At 47.9% G+C, this 18,259-nt stretch overlaps 1 protein-coding gene across 1 annotated transcript in view; it reads right to left on the bottom strand.

Annotated features, from left to right (window-relative positions):
- The window catches only part of CLINT1 (clathrin interactor 1), a 77,106-nt gene extending 59,766 nt beyond the window's left edge, over positions 1 to 17,340 (bottom strand). Inside the window, exons 1-2 of the mRNA XM_078777270.1 lie at positions 17,197 to 17,340; positions 10,907 to 11,011 (exon numbers count right to left, since the gene is read on the bottom strand). Coding sequence (XP_078633396.1) covers positions 10,907 to 11,011; positions 17,197 to 17,234 — 143 coding nt within the window. The 5' untranslated portion in view covers positions 17,235 to 17,340. The remainder of the gene's footprint in view (positions 1 to 10,906; positions 11,012 to 17,196) is intronic.
- Positions 17,341 to 18,259: the final 919 nt, after the last annotated feature.

The following is an 18,259-nucleotide window of genomic DNA, read 5'->3' as shown; positions in this document are numbered from 1 at the left end:
CACAGACGCGCGACCTCCTTGCCTGCGCTTCCAGCATACGTGCCGTGAACACCCGAGGGCCACGCCGGGCGAGCTGTCCGGGAGCGACCGGCGTCAAGGCGCGTTTGGCGCGCAAACTTGTTCTTCCTCCTTTTTTCCCTGCGTGAGTGAGTGGGCCCTTTGTCTGGGGATAAGTTAAAACTGTTAAGCATCTGCTCTGTGTCCCTTCCCTTTAGCCTGATCATTGTACATTATAAATAAACCTGTGTTCTTTCTCCATTTGACCGTTCCCGTCATTTCAACCATTGACCTAGCACTGTACGAATAAAACCGCTCGAATCGGGTTCAATAAAAGTAACGGCACGAGTCAAGCGATACGCAAACTGCTCGGCGTACTCGATTAGCGTGGCTTGTGCGAGGTCAGGTCCCCGTTTTCGTGGCAGCGTGGGTACCAAAGGTACGTGTGGAGTCGACCCGATACCCTTTCCACGCTCGCTGCGGGAGTGGCGATTCGGCCTCGTTGACTCGAAGACCCGAGGGGGAAAAGGGGTTTAACCCACCCCCTGTACGTCGACGGGCTTCGGGAGATCCGCAACAAATTGGCGTCATGAGTGGGATAATTGGAACTGGAATGCGCTTCACGCACTCAAAAATTACGAGCGAACGAAATTTAGTTTAAAAAACCAAATTTATATTCATACGATGGCGGGCCAAGACGGTCAAATGCCGGTGGGAATAATGGAGGATGAAGTAGAATTAATGGCCCAGGACCAACAGGGACAGTTGGTAGTGGAGGACGTTGATGAGGGAAATGGCGGTGGTGAAGGAAATGGCGGCACCTCACACGTGGCGGCAGAAGCCGAGCCCGCTGTACCAGCGGGTTTTGACCTGTGGCTGTTCATGACACAATTCAGCACATACGTGGCAGAGTCAAAATGTGAAAAGAATAAAAGGAGTGAAGAAACGAACAAAATGGAGGATCAATTGGCTAATCAAATGGAAAAATTGGGGGACAGAACCACCCGGGAAATGAAAGGGTTGGAAAACAAAATGGGTGGTCAAATGGAAAAATTAGGGGAGAAATCCACCCAGGAAATGAAAAAATTAAGAGAAGAATCCAGGTGTGACATGGAAAAAATGAGGGCAGAGTCAAAAAAGAACATGAAAAAGGCAGGGGAGGACATTGGGCACAGGTTGAGCGGGAAGGTCGCGGTGGTACGCGACGAGGTGACACGGTGTGGAGAACGCGTGGGGAGCGAGCTAGAGCAGAGGACAGCCAAATTGACGGGGGCAATGGGAGTCGCGACACGGGGTGTAGAGGAGCCGACGATCGTCGAATTGGGAATGAAAATTTTGGGGACGCCGGCAAAGGCTGAGTTGGAGAAGAAAATTTTAGGGGCGCCGACGATCGTCGTGGTGGAAAAATAAGTAATGATTGGGGCTGAAGAGACAGAAAAACCAGGGAATAAATCACGGGAGAAGGTAATGGAACATGTACAAAGTTCATGTTTGCACCGTGATGCCATGCTTGCTAACTCGACAAAAAGTTTGCAGGTGCTGGCGGAGAAGGAGGGCCCCGAGGTGAGTAAAAATGGCGCGAATGTGTTTGGCGCGAACGAGTGTACCAAAGGTATGTGTGCAGTCGACCCGATATCCTTTTCCACGCTCGCTGCGGGAGTGGCGATTCGGCCTCGTGGACACGAAGACCCGAGGGAGAAAAGAGGTTTAACCTACGCTCTGTACGTCGACGGGCTTCGGGAGATCCGCAACAATATATATATACAGTGGTACCTCGGCTTACGAGTTTAATCCGTTCCGTGACGGAGCTCGTAAGCCAAATCGCTCGTAAGTCAAAGCAAATTTTCCCATTCAAATGCATTGAAATGCTATTAATCCGTTCCAGCCTCAAAAAAAAAACACCAATTTTTTTTGTTAGGTGCTTTTAAATAACAAAAATGTACTTTATAAATAACAAATAATGTATAAACAAGCACGACCTCGTATATACTGTACATAATACAAGAGAATGTAAAGAAATAAACTGGTTTTATTAAGCAGAGGAGAAGAGCATGCCAGGTGAGGTGTGCGTGTTGTCGACTTGGCGAGGCAGTACGATCGTACTCCTTCTACGATATGTACGATTTTGAAGCAGAAGGAGTCCATAAAGGCTATAACGCCAGCCAAGGGCGTTACGATTATTTCAAAGCTCCGGACCTCTATCCATGAAGATATGGAGAAGTTGTTGTTTGTGTGGTTGAAGGAGAAGCAGCTCGCAGGAGATACCGTGACCGAGAGCATCATGTGTTTGAAAAGATTGAAACTCGGATATCGAGCACGGACCACGAGGTGTTTTTTCTTTTTTCTTAATCTCGGTTTCAGTGAACTTTTGCTCTGTGCTCACGTGTACTGTACCTGTACCTGTAATGGTACGTCAGAGGATGGCACCTGTTGTCATCATATTAAGTGCAAGATGTTCTGCATCGTAAGTTGGTACACCGTGGTCTTTCGGCGGTGTTTAAGCCGGCCGTCTTGGCTTCTGTCACCATTGGCATTGAGTCTTTCGATGTAGGTAGGTCGTTGTGTGCCGGTGCCTTGGCCGAATTCCTTCATTGCTGCATTGTTAGCTCACCTGGTTTTTTATACCACATCTTTGGTTATCGGACCAGCGAATGACGTCATCTCCTCCAAAGTATGGCTTATTCTCACTTGTCTTGGACGATCTTCTACTTCTAGCCTTCCACCGTGCATTTGGTGTCCACTGTACTTACTGTACAGTGCCTGGTAAAATTGATGTAATGGGTTTTTGACCGTCAACGCCATGAACCGTCATGAACCGTCAACCGCCATGAACCGCCATGAACCGCCATGAACCGCCATGAACCGTCAACGCCATGAACCGCTAACACTCAAAAGCCCATTTATCGCGCCTTATAAAGCAAAATGCAAACCGAAAGCCATGCCTCTCAAGCGAGGCGTGCTTCCGTGGTCACGTGATCCACAGGTGTAGCTCATTATACCCGCACGCGCGACACGCTTTGGCGGTCACGTGACCAGCCACTCTGGAGGCGGGGATCCCCGCTGGTGACGTCACCGGCTGGAGCAAGGAGATTCCTCGCTCATGTATTTCGACGATTGCGTGTTTTATATCCAAGCAGAGATGCTTTCACGGCAAGATAACCGCGTGACCGGAACCGGAAGCCACAACCGGAAAATTCAAAAAAATAAATTTTTTGAGCTCGTACATCGGATCTCGGCTCGTATCCCAAAGCAACAAACCACCCGAGCGACGGCTCGTATCCCGAAAAACTCGTACGTTGGGGCACTCGTAAGCCGAGGTACCACTGTATATATATATATATATATATATATATATATAATCAAGCACATGGCCATGCAAACTCCATAGACAAACATTGGCAGTAGAATGGGCTGTACTGAAGAGCTCAGTGACTTTCAACACGGCACCGTCATAGGATGCCACTTTTCCAACAAGTCAGTTCGTCAAATTTCTGCCCTACTAGCGCTGACCTGGTCAACTGCAAGTGCTGTTATTGTAAAGTGGAAACGTCTAGGAGCAAAAACACTCACTTCCGAGTTCCAAACTGCCTCTGGAAGAAACGTCAGCACAACTGTCCATCGGGAGCTACATTAAATGGGTTTCCATGGCCGAGCATCCACACACAAGCCTAGGATCACCATGCATAATGCCAAGCGTCGGCTGGAGTGGTGTAAAGCTCGCCCCCATTGGACTCTGGAGCAGTGGAAATGCGTTCTCTGGAGTGATGAATCACGCTTCACCATCTGGCAGACTAATCTGGGTTTGGCGGATGCCAGGAGAACGCTACCTGCCCGAATGCATAGTGCCAACTGTAAATTTTGGTGGAGGAGTAATAATGGTCTGGGGCTGTTTTTCATGGTTCGGGCTAGGCCCCTTCGTTCCAGTGAAGGGAAATCTTAATGCTACATCATACAATGACATTCTAGACCAGGGGTTCGCAACCTTTTTGTGTTATGGCCCCCTTGGCTCCCAAAGCACATCCCCAGCACCCCCTCCCGTTCGCGAGGGTCGAGTGGCGGAGCGCATGTAAGCTGTAAGCAGGCTAAATTTTGTTTCTAAATGCTCTGTGGTGCATTCTGAGAGGTGTTTTTTCCTTTAATTGGCTATTTTGTTTGTATGAGAATTGGTAAATTATTACACAGAAAATGAGGAATTCCAAGGAGCCAACATGAACATTTAGTTCCATAGTTTTTTTCTGTTCCTTACTGGCTCCCAACTACATCGTTTTTGGAAGAAGCAAACAAAGCAACGTTGCTCGAATGATGCATGTTTGATATGAGATTTTAATATTATCAGTAGCAACACTATGGACAGCATAAAATAGAACTGTCACACAAGAAAACAGTATGAAAAGGTTCCAAGTCAAGAATATACAACAAACAACACAACATGCATTTTAAGGCCATTTTCCCTGCCAGAGCGGGGGTTAGCCTTGCGGTCCCCATGACAATCTTCTCCATTTTGCCCTATTTTCTGCATCTCTCCTTGTTAACCCCCTTGACCGCATTTCTTCTTCCACCATCTTTAGCCAAGTCTTTCTCGGTCTTCCCCGTCCTCTACTTCCTTCTACATTCATTTCCATCACTCTTCTCAACGAGTCACTTTCATCCTTCCTCAACACATGACCAAACCATCTCAACCTGTTCCTCTTCACAGCATCAATCGCAGGCTCTATTCCCATCATCTTTCGCAATTCATCATTTGTCTTCCTCTCTCTCAACGATACTCCGCACATCCATCGAACCATTCGCATTTCCACCCTTTCCAGCCTTCGTTGCTGCTCTACGTTCATTACCCATGTCACGCTCCCATAAATCATAACACTTCTCACACATGCAGCATACACCTTTCCCTTCAGCTTCAACGACACCCCTCATCAGCACGCCACTCAGTTCCCGAAACTTCTTCCATGCACATCTCACTCTACAACCGTTGCCGAGTCTGATCCACCTTCTCCATTCAGCATGTCTCCGAGGTAGCAAAATGTTTTCACACCTTCCAGCTTCACGCCGTCTCCAAGATCCAACTCAACATTTCCTCCATCTGGAGCTCCCTCTGTGCACACCTTACATTTGAATGTAGCTGCCACACTGGTTAATGACCCTCTCAGACCACTACATTTTTGATGAACCCACTCAGCGCACATTGTACATTGAATGGAGTTCACTCCGACACCCTTCCTGCACACAGCACAGGGCCACTTCACAGTTCTTTCCACCTCACCACATGCTTTACCACTTGCCATCACCTTCGTCTTTCCGATATTCACCTTCAGACCTTTTGTCTCCATACATTCCTTCCACTTGTTCATCTTTTCCTTCAGTCCATCCATACTTTCCGCAATCAACACCAGATCATCTACATACAACAACTCCCACGGTAAACCCTCCTTTACGTTCTGAGCCAGCACCTCCATCACAGCTACAAATAGTAGTGGACTTAGTACCGACCCCTGATGCACTCCCACCTTCACCTCAAATTCACCACTGTTCCCGTCCTTCGTCCTTACAGCTGTGCACGCTCTTTTGTACATTGCCATCACGACTCTGATCAACCATTCCACCACTCCCAACTTCCTCAATGCCCATGTCAATACTTTGCATGGAACCCGATCGAATGCTTTCTCCAGATCAACAAACCCAAGAAACAACTTCTTCCGCTTCTCCATGTACTTCTCCTGCAACTGACTCACAATGAAAAGCGCGTCTGTCGTTCCTCTTGCTGGCATAAATCCAAACTGCATTTTGTCGATCTTCACTTTCTTCCTTATCCTCCTCTCCAACACCCTTTCCAATACCTTCATTCCATGCTCCAATAACTTTATCACTCGATACGAGCCACACTCCAGAGGGTCACCTTTCCCCTTGTATAGCGGGACGAGGGTACTCAGTTCCCAATCCACTGGAATGTGGCCTTCTTTCACCACCAGATTACAGATCTCTGTCATTCTCTTCACACCCAAACTTCCTGCTGCCTTCAACATATCTTCCACAACTCCCGCCGGCCCTCCCGCTTTTCTACTCTTCATTGCTTTTATCGCTTCCTCAACTTCCTTCTCAGTTATCTTCTCTGCCGGTCCTAAAACTGGGTTACTCTCTATGTTGCCATCCCATTCATTCTCTGTATTTAACAACATTTCCATATATCTTTTCCATCTTCCTTTAATTCCATCTGGGTCCACAACGATTTGTCCCACTTCATCCTTCAAGCAACTCAACCCCATCACATCACACCTCTCTTTCGCTATCTGCTTTGCAATCCTGAATACTGCTCTCTAACCCTCTTCCGAATCCAAGCGTCCTCCGATCATTTTCCTCCTGCGCCTTTGCTACCTCTTTCTTTGCAGCCTTCTTGGCTGCCTTATAACTTTCATGCTCTGCTGTTTCTGCTCCAGTACCCTTCGCCTTCTGCCACTCCTTGAACTTCTTCCTCTTCTCGTCAATCCTCTTTCCAACTTCATCATCCCACCACCATGTTTCCGAGTGCCTTTTGGTCCTTTTGCTCCAATGGTCCTTTTGGTCCTTTTGTCCATCCACATACCTCACCAACGGCTCCCAACAGACTAGCTTTCATTGACATCTAACCACTTTCAAGCTCAACCACATCATCCTCTACCCTACTCAGCCTCTCTTTTAATGCCTCCCTTACTGTCACCTCTTTCAACCTCCACACCTTCATTCTCAGTTGGTACTTCACCCACCGAGCTCTCCTCGCACCTTTCACCCTTATGTCGCAGACAACAAAGTGGTGCTGTGAAACGGCCTCCTCCCCTGGGATTACCTTTGTGTCCCGGAGGTGCCCCCTATCTCGCCTACGCACCATCAGGTAGTCAACGGTTGTCGTCGACACACCTGATGTGTATGTAACAAGCGTATTATCCTCTTTCTGGAACTGAGTATTACAACAAATCAGCTCCATCAGCAAACTCCAAAATCCTTTCACCTTCTCCATTTCTCACACCATATCCGTAACCCACATGAACTCCCTCAAAACCATCCATACTCCTTCCCACATGTCCATTTAGGTCTCCTCCTACCACAACAACTTCCTCATCTTTCACGTTTTCCATCAGCTTCTCTATCGCACACCAGAACTTGTCCTTCTCTTCATCGCTCCGACCAACCTGCGGCGCATATCCCGAGATGACGTTCACCAAGAGCTTTCCAATCATCATTTTCACCATCATCAACATATCACTCACTCTCGGCACACTCACCACACTGTCTTCAAACTCCTCAGAAAACAGGACACCAATACCATTCACACCCTCCAGGCACCCTTGCCACACAAACTTGTATTTCTGTCCCTGCCGACCCTTCACCATTCTCACACCACTTGCCTTCCATCTCGTCTCTTGCACACAACATATGTCCACTCTTCTTCTGACCAATACTTCCACCACTTCTCCTGATCTCCCTGTCATTGTCATTGTCCCTACATTCCATGTCCCAAACCTCAGAAACCGATCTCCACTTCGGGCTGTACCCTGCCCATATGTCGTTGTAATTGTCATGGTTCTCTTTTTGAGGCAATGTTTTTTATGGCCGGATGCCCTTCCCGACGCCAACCCTCTTAGGACACGCAGGGATACGGTGTACCTATTCTAATCCAGGGTACACACTGGGAAAACGCTTAAAACATGGAAATTCTGGGGGGGTTGGGGGGGGAGGGCGGCGTCAGCATCACGGCTGCGGGGGCCCTGAAAGCACCACGCCACGGCGGCCCGGTCAACACCACACCACGTCGGCCCGGTCAGCACCACACCATGTCGACGCAGTCAGCACCACACCACGTCGGCCCGATCAGCACCACACCACGTCGGCCCGGTCAGTACCACACCACGTCAGACTGGTCAGCACCACACCACGGCGGCCCGGTCAGCACCACACCACGTTGGCCCGGTCAGCACCACACGACGTCGGCCCGGTCAGCACCACACCACGTTTGCCTGGTCAGCACCACACCACGTCGGCCCGGTCAGCCCACAGCCTGGCGCGAAGTCCAAGGACATCAGCACGTCATCCGAAAACAGCTCCGGTTGGTGCGAACCACTCGGTCAATGGCGCGAACCAGGTCCCGACACGCCCTTGCTCGCTTGGCCCCGATGAAGGCCTCGCTGAGTGTTCTCCAAACAGGGGCAGAATCGCCCAAGCCGCGCTGGATTTCGGCAGCGGAAGCCTTGCACGCTCGGCCCTGATGAAGGCCTCGCTGGGTGTTCTCCAAACAGGGGCAGAATCGCCCAAGCCGCGCTGGATTTCGGCAGCGGAAGCCTTGCTCGCTCGGCCCCGATGAATGTGAAATGTGAAAACTGTGAATATGTGAAACAAGAATATGTGAAAACTAAAAACCTCTGTTGTGTCTGTATTTAACGGTGTGTTATAATCTCACAAAAAGAAACTCAATTCGACAACTCAGGTAATCAAAACTAGGGACGCGGTGCATGCGCCGTAAAAGTGAATTAAAAACTCAGTGGGATGGCTGAAATTGCATTTTAGCTACCAATTGGGGTATCCGTGGTTGAGTCACAGTCAGGGCACAGAGGAGGTCATCTTCCACGTGGAGCCGATTACACCGTTTCGATTTGATAGTCAACAGCGTGGAAAACCCCGCTTTGCAGAGATAGGTAGACGAGAAGGGCAGAAGCACCCGGATAGCTATCTGGCTGATATTAGGGTAGCGACCCATTCCCACCCAAAACTCCGTCAAGCTCTTCTCTTCGAATGTGTCTTTGGCAAATGAATCGTTTCGGAGATCCAGGAATTCATCTTGCATTGCCTCCGGCATGCTCTCCACGCAAAGGTTGACGGAAAAAGGATTGCTCACAATTTTTGCCTCATTGTCATCTAAATCAGTAGTTGGGAGCAGGAACTAACATCGGTCGATTCATCAAGTTGAAAAGAAAACAAGCCGAAAGGCGCCGCCTTAATCTCATTGATGATCTGTTGTTTCACATCTTCCGACATGTCACGGATACGACGCTGCACTGTGTTATTCGATAAAGACACCTGTTCAACTTTGCGAGCCTCTGCTTTGCCGAGAACCCGTTCGACAATGAGGAGGGTACAGGCTTGATGAGTCTCCCCAATCGAGTGGGGTTTTTTTTCTTCTTTGCAATTTCAAGAGAAACGTCATAAGAAGCCTGGACAGTTGCTACATTTTGTTGTTGAAAAGCTCCTCCCTCATCCAACATCTGTTGCTTTAAATTTCTTTCATGCCGTTTGAAAAATTCGGAATCCTGATTTGCATGTTGTGCGTGATTCCTCTTGAGGTTCAACTTTAACTTGGATGGCCTCATGGATTCAGTATTCAAAACCTTGTGACACAGCACACATTGAGGTTTCTCTTGGCCAGACACGGTAATGGACGTGAATCCAAGCTTTATGTATTCGTCAAGATACTTTCTTTTTTTTTACTCCCAGAAGCCATACCGTCAAATCTGCATTAGGAAAAGAAAAAAAACAATATCAAAGTCAAATCAATATTTTTTTTTAAATGAAAAAAAACAATATTTTATTTTTAGTATGGTTCAAATTACCCCATGCCCCCCCCCCCCCCCGAGAAATACACCATGGCCCCCCCAGGGGGCCATGGCCCCCAGGTTGGGAACAACGGTTCTAGACGATTGTGTGCTTCCAAATTTGTGGCAACAGTTTGGGGAAGGCACTTTCCTGTTTCAGAATGGCAATGCCCCTGTGCACAAAGCAAAGTCCATACAGAAATGGTTTGTCTAGAATCTAGATCAGTGTGGAAGAACTTGACTGGCCTTCACAGAGCCCTGACCTCAACCCCATCGAACACCTTTGGGATGAATTGGAACGCTGACTACAAAACAGACCTAATCACCCAACATCAGTGCCCAACCTCACTAATGCTCTTGTGGCTGAATGGAAGCAAATCCCTGCAGCAATGTTCCAACATCTAGTTGAAAGCCTTCCCAGAAGGGTGGAGGCTGTTGTAGCAGCAAAGGGGGACCAACTCCATATTAATGCCCATGATTTTGGAATGAGATGTTTGCTGGGCACATATGGGTCTGATGTTCTGGTGCCCACATACTTTTGGCCATGTCGTATATATATATATATATATATCCCCAAGCTTTTTGAAAAAACAAAACAAAAAAAACTGGGTGGATTATTGTAATCTGCTCCGTCCGTCCGTCTGTCTGTCTCACTTTCTCCTCCTAAAAGGTTGTGCAGAAATTCAATAAACTTGGTAGTTATGATTACCACATGGCACGAAGGTGTAAGAGCATTGACATTTTGGGCCCCGCTCCATGGTGAGGGCTCATATGATCAAGTACCAAAAAATGCAATTGCAGGCACATTTCGAAATGCAACTTTATGTGCAATCAACATTGGGGGATGCATGAAATATGTGACTTTTTTCTTTCTTTTTTTGAACCCAGTTCATGCTCCAGGGACTGAGGTTCACGGGGTTAAAAACGGGGAAAACATTTTTTATTAATCATTCTTGGTGGAATTTTTTGCCACCTTTCAACTTTGTTTTAAGTGGGAAGTGTGGGGATTTATGACGGCACGCCATGAACTTCCCTCTAGTTTAATTTGCAATGATCAAATTTTGTTCCAATGACTATTCGTTTTAATGATAGACTCAGTAAATACAGCTGCACAGCATTGGCACCACCTTTATAATCTTCAGCTTGATAGTTTCACTTGAGCAAGCATGAATCATCTAGATGTTTTATCATACTCGGATCAAAGATATGGTTCCGCCATCCTCTGCGATTGGTCAATGAGATTGGCTTTTGTTTAATCATGGATTAACAAGTCAGTACCACATGGCATAATAATCGCATGGCTGACAATAAAGTTAAAGGAAAATGATTTGCTGATATACAAACCTACGCACTTTGCTATCTCACTCATAAGCTGCCCCGATGGTCCCCAGGGTTCCTCGCTCGTTGCTTCTCGCACCCTTGCCTCCATCTCAGAATAATTCATAACTACGTTGGTGCTGCAAAGTATCACAAAGGCATTATTTCCACTTAAACCGCATCCTCATTATCACTGCATTTACATTGGTGTGACCGTAATGAAACACATCAGATGACAGGTCGGGTGGAGTGAAAGAAAAGAGCCGGTGCGGAAAAGAAGCTGAACATAATACAATTTTAAAAGTGTATTAAAGTCGAGACATGTCCGTCCAAGTATGTGGGTGGTTGTGGCTGAAACAAGGAAGAGTTGACGAGTCAGGCACACAAAATTGAAGGGATGTCAAGTGTTGGGTGGCAGGAAACTGGAGCGAAGCAAAAAGTGGAGAGGGGGGCTTAAATGGAAAAATGGGGCGCAAAATATTTTAAAAAGAAGAAGAAATATCAACATATGTCGTATTAGCAAATAGCATGCAAAACAATTATCCTAAGGCAACTCGGGAGCAGAGACTAGCACCAGTATGCAAATGATTGGTCATGTTAACGGCGAGATTAACCCAAGAGTCCTAAAGTTGGCCTAACTTGATCATTAACCCAAGTAATAATGCCTGGAATCCTAACTTGTTGTTAACATGCCATGATGTGGAACAGGCTGTGTGCTCAAAACACCGCATGTAAACTTTGGACTCTGAGTCAACAGGTAGGTGAAGTAATGGGCACGATGACCAGTTTAAGAGAACCAGGTAATAACGCGAGATAAGGAAAAGCAACTACTTGAACCACTTCAATGTCATCAGAAAGGTGGAATGCCATGCAAACAGTCCGGAGACAACTCACACCTGCTGTTTATATACATTAAAAAAAAAAAGAGGACAAGAAGGCAATGTGTGCATCTCCTGTATTCTCAATACCAGAACAACGCAGAACGACTGCGCGTCTTTCAAATGTTATTTTAGGCATGAATGACTTGGAGACAGGAATAGACCGGCTCATGTCAGTCTGAATTTGTACCATTGTATATCAGAAATTACATAAAATGAGAGACTCCTGACAAAGGAGGAGGTCATTAGGACAAACATGCCTGTGTCATATTCACAACACACTTCCTCTCTCTGCCATCCCTCCCTCCCACCCACCCAATCCCAGGCCAAACAAATATACCTACACACCTATTCTCCACAACACAAACCCTACATAAAACCACAAACTCTCAATCTCAATGTGAGACATGAGATCAGGGACATCTCTCTGGCCATATAATCGAGCATTTGATCCAGTCTGACATCCCACCTTACTCTCCAAACTCTCTACCTATGGCATCCAATACCAACTCGCACAAGGCTTACTGACTTCCTCTTCTCTCGTAGCAAATGTGGGGCACTCAATGGAATCCTTTCATTTCCTCTCCCTGCCAAGGCTGTATTGCCCCAAGGCAGTGTCTTTGGTGGAGGCTTGTTCCTCCATCTTAATCATTGATCTTTCTGGTTCCCTGGAAAGTCCTGCTTATCTCTTTGCTGATGATTCCACCCTCAGCATGTAATCCCTCATCCTCCAGACAGGCAGCAGCCTCTTCTCTCTCTTCAGACTTTGACAAAATCACAATATAGCCAAACATGTGGAATAAATCTTTCAACCCCGACAAATCACATGCACATAAGCACGCACACAATGTCTCAAAGGTTTGCGTCTCACCATTGACCATGATCATTCTTGAGCAAACCATGTATCCGAGTTGGTCTTCAAAGCAAACCGCCGACTGGGCATCCGTTGTCGTGCAAGGCTTTTCCTTGGCCAATCTGAACTATTGCCAACCTACAAGACCTTCATTCACAGCTTGGAGTACTGCCCTCCCCTTTGAGTTGGTGCAGCTGCATCACACCTTGCCCTTTTGATGTCGTGGAAAGAAAGGCCCTCAAAATCATTAGGAGTGTCTACACCCATTACTGTTGCATCGCCTCTCTGTATTTTGCCACCTCCTTTCTGGTCTTCCACCCTCTGCCCTCTTTTGTCTCTCTTCCTCCCAGGTTTCTGCAGGGCACTCACGATCTCATCCCACTTCAGCCAGCATTTCACCAATCTCCCCAACAACCATATTTGCACACCAATCTTCTCTCAGTTCATCCATCCTCCTTCTATTCACCCTCTTCACCCCCACAATCCTGTCCCAGTTCTTTGCACAGCCCTGCTGTCTCTTGTGTTGTCTCTCTGTCAGTGCCACTTTCTCCAGAACATAAAGGTAAGCCAGCATCATACAAGATGCCAGAACTTTCTCTTTCAATTTCCTTCATACTTTTTGTTTGCCATTAATCATGTACTGTATACAAACATAGGGGCAATTGCCCTGGCACTCACCTGGTAGAATAAACAGTATATTGCACCGACTAAGGGTATTGGTTCACAAGTTATCAAGTGACCACTATATTCGTTATGTGTGTGCATCTGTCTGTGTGTGTGTGTGTGTGTGTGTGTGTGTGTGTGTGTGTGTGTGTGTGTGTGTGTGTGTGTGTGTGTGTGTGTGTGTGTGTGTGTGTGTGTGTGTGTGTGTGTGTGTATCTGTGTGCGTGTCTGTCTGTCCACAGCATAACTACCCGATGATATCATCCGATCTTGATGAAACTTGGGTGGAAGGTTGATATCATAATCTAGTTGTGTCCTGCCTCGAGTGGGAGTATTGCGCCCATTGTGGGCGGAGCCACGCCCAAAAAAGATGTATTTTTAGGGGGTAATCGTCAAGCTACATCGTCTGAGGGGTTTGGTGGAATCTGACAGGGGTTTCGATATTTGGTTAGGCCAATGCCATGTGTCTTTGATTTCTTTTTTTTTCTTTTTTTTCATTTCATTTTTCACCGAATTTTCGGTATTGTGTAGCTAACTAACCTCATAACTGATTATACATTATTTTCTATCTCATTTCAAGGTCGGTAACCTTCGTTTTGACATTTCCGGGCCTGGCCTGTCCGGGCCTGTTTCGGTTATAGTCCGTCCTTTGTCATTGAATACCGCTCGCTCGTGAACCATCGTCGTCTCCTGACTTGTTTTAAACCAATTTCAATGGTTGCTAGAAGACAGGGCAGCATGTTGAATCATACTAACATATTCATAAGATTTTAAACAAACAAAGAAAAAAATACCTATTTTGGGGGGCAAATCCCCCCTCTCCCTCAACCCCATATACTTCCTAAGACCCCAATTTTTCGAATGCCTTGAACAAACATTGGTACATCATGGGTGATTAAGGTTGTGGTGAAGTTTCATCAAAATCGTGTGTGTAGTTTCTGAGAAGAAAGCAAATACCTACTTTGGGGGGGTCAAACCTGGACCCAGTTTTACCCCAAAAAGACCTCCTTAGACTTTGATTTTCTTAGTGCCGTGAACAATCTTCGGTACATCACAGATGGTGAAGGTTGTGGTCAAATTTCAACGAAATTGTATGTGTAGTTTCAGAGGAAAAAGCAAATTCATATTTTGGGAGGTCAAACCAGGATCCACTTTGACCCCCGGTAAACCCCCTTAGACCCCGACTTCTTTAATGCCTTGAACATACTTTAGTCACAACGCAACAAATATCATTTGTGCCAAATTTGGTCGCAATCTATCAGCAGTTTCGGAGAAGAAGTTTCAAGTGTTTATGGACGGACGGACGGACGGACAGACGATTCGCCATCGCATAAGCTCCCCTGAACTTCCTTCCAGGTGAGCTAAAAATGAATGCATACAAAATACAGGACAAAACCCTCGATAATGTATACCAAATGCCCACTCCTCCCCCAACAATGCCAAACCAAACGCTATAACCACCCAAGGGGGAGGAAAACAGCAGGGGAGGGGGACAGAACATCCACAGACAAGACATCAACAAGGACAACTTAGACTTAAAAGAAAACATAAGTTTATTTATTGTGGGCGGGGCGAGTGGGTAGGGCGGGGCGAGTGGGGAGGGCGGGGTGAGTATTCAGTCATGTGATGGTTGCATAGTTGGATAAACAGGTGCAGATGAACAGCTTTAAAACAGCTGTTCACCACCATCTCTTATCTTCCCCCATCCAAAACCTTGATCTTTTCTACCCCCACTAATCCACCTTGTTTGAAATTCCAACTTCTTTCCTGGAAGTCCTGGCAGTGTCCATATGTTTTATACCTCTCCCACCCCCCCCCCTCCCCCCCTTTCCATGCCTCCCCCCCAAAGCCCTCTCCCTCCCACAGTTCTCTCGATGTCTCCATGTCTCTCGGTCCCTGCTCTCAAATGTTGTGTTTGTGTCCTTCCCCCTCTCTCCCCATCTTATCTACCGCTCCCGATGTTATTTGTTTTATGTGTCTGTTTGTCTTTCTGTGTGATTAATGTTCGCTCTTTCACGAGCCTCGATCTTGTATACCAAAAAAAAAAAAAGAAAAAAAAAAAAGAAAGAAAAAAAGATGCCCTACCAATATTAATAGTGGTTGGCAATACACGTCAGCATTAAACACATGAAGATACCTCACTAACAGCCCAACATGCACCCAACCACCACGAGTAGTTACACCGACATGGCTGCAGAGCACTGCTGAAGCAATTAGTAATTGATGGGAATCGTGCATTTTGTGTAAAGTCGAGGTTCGTGAAAAGGCTAGAAAATAAAACAGAACAGCTGGGACACGGTGGGCAGCAGGGACACGGTGGGCAGCAGGGACACGGTGGGCAGCAGGGACACGGTGGGCAGCAGGGACACGGTGGGCAGCAGGGACACGGTGGGCAGCAGGGACACGGTGGAGAGCTGGGACACGGTGGAGAGCTGGGACACGGTGGAGAGCAGGGACACGGTGGAGGACACGGTGGAGAGCAGGGACACGGTGGAGAGCAGGGACACGGTGGAGAGCAGGGACACGGTGGAGAGCAGGGACACGGTGGAGAGCAGGGACACGGTGGGCAGCAGGGACACGGTGGGCAGCAGGGACACGGTGGGCAGCAGGGACACGGTGGGCAGCAGGGACACGGTGGGCAGCAGGGACACGGTGGGCAGCAGGGACACGGTGGGCAGCAGGGACACGGTGGGCAGCAGGGACACGGTGGGCAGCAGGGACACGGTGGGCAGCAGGGACACGGTGGGCAGCAGGGACACGGTGGGCAGCAGGGACACGGTGGGCAGCAGGGACACGGTGGGCAGCAGGGACACGGTGGGCAGCAGGGACACGGTGGGCAGCAGGGACACGGTGGGCAGCAGGGACACGGTGGGCAGCAGGGACACGGTGGGCAGCAGGGACACGGTGGGCAGCAGGGACACGGTGGGCAGCAGGGACACGGTGGGCAGCAGGGACACGGTGGGCAGCAGGGACACGGTGGGCAGCAGGGACACGGTGGGCAGCAGGGACACGGTGGGCAGCAGGGACACGGTGGGCAGCAGGGACACGGTGGGCAGCAGGGACACGGTGGGCAGCAGGGACACGGTGGAGAGCAGGGACACGGTGGACAGCAGGGACACGGTGGACAGCAGGGACACGGTGGACAGCAGGGACACGGTGGACAGCAGGGACACGGTGGACAGCAGGGACACGGTGGACAGCAGGGACACGGTGGACAGCAGGGACACGGTGGACAGCAGGGACACGGTGGACAGCAGGGACACGGTGGACAGCAGGGACACGGTGGACAGCAGGGACACGGTGGACAGCAGGGACACGGTGGACAGCAGGGACACGGTGGACAGCAGGGACACGGTGGACAGCAGGGACACGGTGGACAGCAGGGACACGGTGGACAGCAGGGACACGGTGGACAGCAGGGACACGGTGGACAGCAGGGTAGAGGGAGACAACAGAGGGACAGCCAATTCATTCGGACCCCTGAAGTGGAATACGTTTATAAACCACATGAGTCACACAAACACACATGGCGCAAGTTAAGGCGTGTGCGGTTTAACGATTAAGGTAAATCACTGCACTCACTGACTATTTACCTCAGGACAAATTTACCACAGTAATCTCACGACACCATGAGAATCGATGATGCCTCATTGTAATTGATAGACTACGTTTGGTGATTACTTCACGGACGGGGTCGCCGGGGAAGGACCTTGTTTTCTGACAATCATGAATCGTTCCGCTGTGTTACGAAAGCCTCATGACGTGACGCCAGAAGGCCCAAGGAAATGTGGAACTTCAAAAGCAGATGGGAGACGGAGGTGGTGCAAACACCACACCGCAGGCGCACGCTCGAAATAAAAAATCAGAATCACGGAAAGGTCACAAATCAACACAAGTTGTCCACAAGGGACGGAATTCCAAAGCCACTCACGCCTTGTCCACCAGCTCTTTGACGCGCCACATGTTCATGTTGAGAAAACGCCGATCCCGCCACCGCCGATACCGTCTCCAGGCTCCAGCGCACGTCACGATCACGTGACCTTTTCCTCAAACCGCATGAAGATCGAGGTGACGTAATGACGACGCGTCACGACGTTTTGTGGGGCTGGCAAGTTCGAACGTTATATCTCGTTGTCGTATCTTTCGATAATGCAGTACTAAAAATTAACTGGTAACATGTTACATTTATTTCACACTAGACTTTTGAGTTGACATCCCGTTTCGACTTGATTACCACAAAAACATATGGCCGCGCACCGGGTGTACACAGGCAGGAGCATCGTCATGTGGTTCTGTTTTGAAATTGTTTACAACAGCCGACCATTGTATAATTAATTATCTGTTGAAAAAGAGAAAAGTTATTCTGGTTAAGTTATTGTGCACTCACCTCCATATTATTGGTCTGAGAAACTTTTAACGTTTTTATTATTCGTTTCTTCTTTAAAAAAAAAAAAAAAAAAGGTTCTACTACTAAGTTACAAATGTTTTAGTACAAACTTTATAGACGTGCTCACATTGTGATGGTACTGTACATACTTTATAGACGATCTGACATTCTACATAGTACGTACGGGCAAATGTATCTAGCAGCCCCGCCCCCATCAGGCTGATTGACAGTCATACTCCCGCCCACCCCTCCATCTGTTCCCTTCCTATTCCTTTACAACGGAAAACAATTTAGCGTAACTTTCGGGGAATCCTTTCGAGCTATTAAAATTACGAAAGCAAAAGATGCTGCACCAAGTAAAACTCTGTCAGGATTTACTAGTCACTGGCATTGAGAGAGGCGTTTCGGAAATACGCCGTATGAAGATGATTATTATCATGAAGGAGAAGAAGATTTTATGTTTTTGACCAATCTCTGTTTTTTGGTTCACGAGTTATCAAACAGAGTGACCACTATATTCGTCATGTGTATGCGTCTGTCTGTGTGTGTGTCTGTCTCTCTGTCTGTCGGCAGCCGAACTACCGGATGATATCTTCCGATCTTGATG

This window comes from Myxine glutinosa, chromosome 1, assembly GCF_964187855.1.
Source record: "Myxine glutinosa chromosome 1, kmMyxGlut1.1, whole genome shotgun sequence".
Lineage (NCBI taxonomy): Eukaryota > Metazoa > Chordata > Myxini > Myxiniformes > Myxinidae > Myxine > Myxine glutinosa.
This window is presented reverse-complemented; position numbering and strand designations above follow the sequence as displayed.